The sequence below is a fragment of the Gavialis gangeticus genome, unplaced genomic scaffold (genome assembly GCF_001723915.1).
Source record: "Gavialis gangeticus isolate Ggan-Ray unplaced genomic scaffold, GavGan_comp1, whole genome shotgun sequence".
Lineage (NCBI taxonomy): Eukaryota > Metazoa > Chordata > Crocodylia > Gavialidae > Gavialis > Gavialis gangeticus.
In genome coordinates, this window is record NW_017729032.1 from 152,041,234 (window position 1) to 152,047,366 (window position 6,133).

Sequence of the window (6,133 nt, forward strand, 5' to 3'; positions counted from 1 at the left end):
CCCCAAGCCCCACAGGCGTTATCATTCCTGATGTTCCTTCCACACTTAGCCCCTCCCTGGACTCTCAGACCCTCTGAGTCACTCAGCCCTCTCTCTCTGGGCTCCTGGGCCCCCTGGTCCCAAGCTTAGTGCCTCCCTGGGCTCCATGGCCCTCTGGCTCCATACTTGGCCACTCCCTGACTCCCCTGCCCCTTGGTCCCATGCTCGGCCACTCCCTGGCTCCTGGGCCTCCTAGTCCCATGCTCAGTCACTCCCTGGATTGGTGGACCATCTAACCTAACTCACTGCTCCCCTCTGAGCTACTGGCTTACTGAGTAGAACTTGAGCCTGTCTCCAGTAGGGCTCAAGGCTTGCATCTCAAAAAAGAGTACCAGCATCAAATAAAGGCCACTTGACTGCAAAAAACCCTTCTCTATCTGCCTGAATAATGTTCCCTTGCTCCCAGGCCTGCGGAGCAGCTTCCCAAATTCCTGGGTCATTCAGGAGTCCTGCTAACTGGAGCCTATCTCTTCATGGCTCCCAAGGCTATACTGCCTGACCCATTCAGGCTTTGGGGTTATTTGGCTCAGGCTCTGCCCTCTCCCGCTCCCCTCCCCTCCATACCACCTGGAAGCTGCCTCTCAGGCAACTTCTCCTCTTAAAACGGCAGGTGCACTAAGCATCTTGCCCCAATCCCCTTCTGGAGTTAGGTGTCTAAGCTACATCAGCTCTAGATGACAAACCCCCCCCCCAACAACTTGGAGTCCTCTACCATCAAAACCCTAGAAATTTATTACCTAGTAGTTAGAGCCTTCATCTGGGATGTGGGAGACTAAGGCTTGAATCTCCATTCTGCTTGATTTGGGCCAGAGATTTGAATCCATATCATCCATTTCTCAGCAGAGTGCTCCAGCTATTGGAGCATAGGTGAATGTATGGCATTCTGATGTAGGTCTATCTCAGTCTCTTCCATGAAGCTGTTCTCTTATGCCCCCGAGATGAATATCCTAAACCCCTGGTTGCAGCATCATTTGCTCTGACCCCTTTTCCTCCTGATTGATCCAGAAGACATTTTCTGAAACCACCTAACACATAGGCTTCTGCAGGAAAATGAATTGAGGAATATTTGGTTTATGAATCCTGCCGGAATTTAGGTACTTAGCATCTCAGCTGCTTTGGGACCCTTGGCCTGTTGACAACAGGACAAGACCAGAGCAGCTTCACTGTGAAGTTTCCGCTGTAGTGTGCATCATCAGACTTGGGTGAGTTCAGTCCTGTTCTCCCCAGAGGCTACCTCTGACATGGTGTAGACAAGTGCTTAGGTGCCAAGGGAAACCACGTTCAGGCAATCAGCAGAAAATGTGTGGGGATTTTGAAAATCCAAATAACAGACTTAGACATCTAACATAGCAGTTGGATGTATTTGATTCCTTTGTGGACTTCCACATCCCATTTCACAGTCCAAAGTGTTCTGTCCTCTAAGCAGCCACTCCTACTGCATTTTCTGCCTTCTTACTGAGGACCTGATTGGGCTGAAATTTCCTAAGCAAAAATCAGAGCCATGAAAAGTCATGTTGTGGTTAATTCAATGTTTGCAATTGTTTCTGTAATGCCCTAGCAACTTGACACATGATTACTTAGGAAGCATTCTTCTGCATATTCAGAAAGTGTTAAATATAAGCATGAAAATGAGATGGAATGTCAAATCAGAAAGATTTTCTTATTCACGCATTTTCTTCTTTTTCAAGGGAAAAGTGATGTTGAGCCAAAGAGTCCAGAAAATAGTGCATCTCATACATCGTAAGTCAGTTTTTGTTTCTAATCAGAGATGACTACTATGCTTTTATCTGCTTTGTCATGCAAAATAGTTTTTGTTTGCTTTCATTAAGTTGAAGCTCTTTCACTGATGTTATTCTTAAAAATGCTTTTTAGTCATGATTCATTAATTGTTCATAAAACATTTGCATCTTTAACCTGAGAGATCTTAATAAGTGAGATGGCTGTGTATCAAGCTGAATGAATATTAAATGATTTTGTGGTGTGTGGGAGGCTGGCCTTTAGAGCCAGAGGTTCAACATTACCTTAATGCTTCAGGAGTTTGTCACACTTGCTAAAAGATATTATGTCACATATGCCTTTGATGTACTGATGTGATTTTAAAAGACTGCAGTCTGCAGCTTCATCTCTGAATTACCTGAAATCCAATTACAGCTATCTCTAGTCTCTCATGATTTTGTTGATGTTTTTAAATTAACAAAAGAATCTGAGAAAGAGAGAAATGGGCACTTGTAATATATCAGTTCACCTGCACTTGAATGCAACAGTGGAGGGTTTTACCTTTTTTTGTTCCTCAGCATATCAAGGACTGAACTGTTTTACCATCATCAAAATAAACTATCAGAATAAACCAACCCCCTGCCCAAAACAAAACAAAAAAAAACAAATAAGTAACTCACATGAATCAGGAGAGGCTTGAGTTTCCACAAAATCTTTCACTCTTTTTATCCCATTAAAAGGGAAAAGTTGTTGTAGGACTGCAGGCATGTAAAGTTAAGAGTGCATCTTGTTTGCAGTTTATGTCCTCTACTCCCCATTATTTAAATTCTTAGTGCTATACCATACAAACCTTGCAAGATGCCACCATTTGTTACGCAGCAAAAAATAGTCACAGAAGAAGGTAAAAAAGGGTAATTTATTCTTGAATATTTTTGTTTTTTCTATTGAAAGGCATTTAAAATCATCTGAATATAAACCTAAAAAAAGATTTGACATGATCGAGGTCTAGGAAATGTCATGTCCTCCAGATTGTTCTGTAGAATGTAATTACAGTATGTTAGCATATTTAGCCAAACATATTAAATTAAGTACTAGCATCCTTACGCTTTCTGATAATATGACTGTTGGGAGTGGTTGGTAGTGTACTTTGGTACAGAATGCTTCCAATAATTACCATTTTTTAAAAATTATATTGCAATAAAGACCTAAAGGAGAAGAGTTTTAATGCCATCTGGAGGTATTAAGGAGAAATGAACACATTTATTTTTGCTGATATTTAGTAATATGCAAAACATAAGTAAGGCACTATCCTATAAGATGATCTTGGTATCAGGCAGTAGTTTATTCCAGAGGGAAAGGAAGAAAGGTTCTTTTCTTCTTTAAAAAATATCAGAATAATTCTCAAAATTGTTTGCATGCAGAAATTCCTACATTTGTTTATGGCTTTAGTGACATGATGTCATCATTGGGCTTTACTTAGTTCATGGGACCACTGTGTGAACCCTGTATTTACATTGAATATACCTTATCTAATGAGCAGCTTGTGTGAATCCTATTGGAAGACTACACACTCTAATAACTATGGCACTACTAACTATTTGCAGTGGTCACCTTTAAATTGTTACCATTGGCCAACATTTATCACACACCAGGTTCTGATGTTTATATTTAGAAGAGACCGGCAATTGTTAAGAAATGGACACCACTGTATATCGGAAGATGGTTGGTATGAAAAAGGGATGCAGAAGGAAGAACTTGGGGGAGCAGACAAAATGTCAAAAAAGAAGAAGAGAAACAAGGTGGAGTGATGTACAGAAAAAGAAAGAGAATGCAGTTGTCCGCAATTCGATAAAAATAAATACAGAGTGCTTCATCTGGGAAGAAGTAACAAGCGACATGAATGTAGGTTATGAGGAGATGCCCTGGCCAGCATGATGGCTGAAAGGGACCTGGGAGTTATGGTTGATCACAGAGTGAACATGAACCGCCAGAGTGCAAAGCTGTAGTCAACAGAGTTAATAGCATACTGGGATGCATTAGCTGATGCAACAGTGGCCAGCTGTAGGGAAATGATCAGGAAAGCCAAGGCAGCAACAGAGTTTAGGTTAGCTACGGGAGTCAAGGACAATAAGAAGTCCTTCTTTAGATGTGTAGGCAGTAGAAGGAAAACAAATGGAAGTGTGGGACCCCTGCTTAACACCTCGAGACAGCTGGTAACCAACATTCAGGAAAAAACTGAACTCCTGAATGCCCACTTTGCTTCGGTATTTCACTGGATGAAGGGGAAAGTCAAGCAAGATAAGGCTTATAGGGGACGTGCCAGGACTGACAGCCTCCCCACTGTGGATGCTGAGTGAGTGCAATACCAACTAGAAAAGCTAGACATTTATAAGTCTTTAGGATTGGATGGACTCCATCCAAAAGCGCTGAAGTAGCTGGCTGAGGTCATCGCAGAACCCCTGGCAAAGCTCTTTCAGAATTCATGGTGCACAGGGGAAATCCCTGAGGATTGGAAGAGGGCCAACATTGTGCCCATATTCAAGAAGGAAAAGATGGAGGACCCAGGCAACTATAGGCCAGTCAGCCTAACCTCCATCCTAGGGAAAATCCTGGAAAAGTTCATTAAAGAATCTATGTGCGATACACTTGCAGAAGGTAAGATTCTGAACAACAGCCAGCATGGCTTTGTCGTGGGTCGGTCTTGTCTTACCAATCTCATCTCCTTATACAATCAGGTCTCTCACCACCTGGACATGGGAGACGAGGTAGACGTTATACACCTAGACTTCCAAAAGGCTTTTTGTCTAATATCCCACAATATCCTTGTGGGAAAACTGAAAGTTTGTGAGCTTAGCTGCTCAATGGTTCAGTGGGTGGGAAACTGGCTACAGGGTAGGACTCAGAGCATTCTCATTAATGGATCTGCATCATCCTGGCATGAAGTGGCCAGTGGTGTCGCTCAGTGGTCCGTGCATGGACTGGTGCTTTTCAACATCTTTATCCATGATTTGGATGGCGGAATGAAAAGCTCACTGGCCAAGTTATGGGGCAGCGTGGTCATGCCAGAAGATAGGTCGCAGATACAGGTGGCCCTGGACAGGCTTGAGAGTTGGGTAGACCGGAACTAGATGAAGTTTAACACTTCCAAGTGTAAGGCGCTCCATCTGGGGGCAAACAACCCTCAACATACATACAGGCTCGGTGGTGACAGCTTGACTTGCACCACAGCCGAAAGGGACGTAGGGGTAATGACTGACCATTGCATGAATATGAGCTGTCAGTGCAATGCAGTGGCCAGCAGGGCAAATAACACACTGGCATGTATCAACTGATGCATCTCGTGTAAAACTAAGGAAGTGATACTCCCGCTGTACTCAGCACTGGTGAGACTGCAGTTGGAGTACTGTGTCCAGTTCTGGGTGCCACACTTCAATAAGGAAATGGAGAAACTTGAGAGGGTCCAGAAAAGAGCTACCCGTATGATCGGGGACTTGCAAGGCAAGCTGTACGAGGAAAGGCTGAGGGACCTGGGCCTCTTTAGCCTAAAGAAGAGAAGGTTGAGAGGGGACTTGATATCGCTATAGCAGAGGAGTGCATCAGGAGCTCGGTGAACAGCTGTTCACTAGGGCACCCTGGGGGAAGACCAGGACCAATGGATACAAACTCCTGGAAGGCTGCTTCAGGCTTAATACCAGGAAAAACTCCTTCACAGTCAGGGTGTCAGGACTGGAATAAACTCCATCCAGAGGTGGTGTAGTCACTTACCCTGGAGGTTTTCAAGAGAAAACTAAGCAGTCACCTCACTGGGGTCACATAACCCCAGTTGTCTTCCTGCCTAGAGCAGGGGGGCTGGACCTGATGATCTGCAAGGTCCCTGCCAGCCCCTAACAATATATGAATCTATGTGTTGCAAGCAGATCTAAGAAAGTGATACTTCCTCTGTTCTTGGTGCTGGTGAGACCCCAGCTGGAGCACAGTGTCCAGTTCTGGATGCCGCACTTCAAAAAACACATGGAGAATCTTGAAAGGGTCCAGAGAAGGGCCACATGAATGATTAAGGGCCTGGAGGACAAACTTTATGAGGAAAGACTAAGTTGTCTGGGACTGTTCAGCCTGGGAAAGAGAAGACTGAGGGGGGGACTTGGTGGCCGCCTATAAGTATGTAAGGGAATATTGGGAGCTGAGAGAAAAACTGTTCACTAGGGTGCCCAGGGGAGGACAAGGAGCAATGGCCATAAACTGTGAGAGGATGGCTTCAGGTTGGATGTAAGGAAGAACTTCTTTATGGTAAGGGTGACCAGAATCTGGAATAGACTTCCCAAGGAGGTGGCGCAGTCCCCACCCCTGGAAGTCTTGAAGAGGAGACTGGGCAGACGCC

The 6,133-nt window shown here is 44.3% G+C and overlaps 1 protein-coding gene across 1 annotated transcript in view; it reads left to right on the top strand.

Annotated features, from left to right (window-relative positions):
- AFF3 (AF4/FMR2 family member 3) overlaps nucleotides 1–6,133 on the top strand; it is a 691,724-nt gene that overhangs the window by 416,097 nt on the left and 269,494 nt on the right. Inside the window, exon 7 of the mRNA XM_019523849.1 lies at nucleotides 1,728–1,779. Coding sequence (XP_019379394.1) covers nucleotides 1,728–1,779 — 52 coding nt within the window. The remainder of the gene's footprint in view (nucleotides 1–1,727; nucleotides 1,780–6,133) is intronic.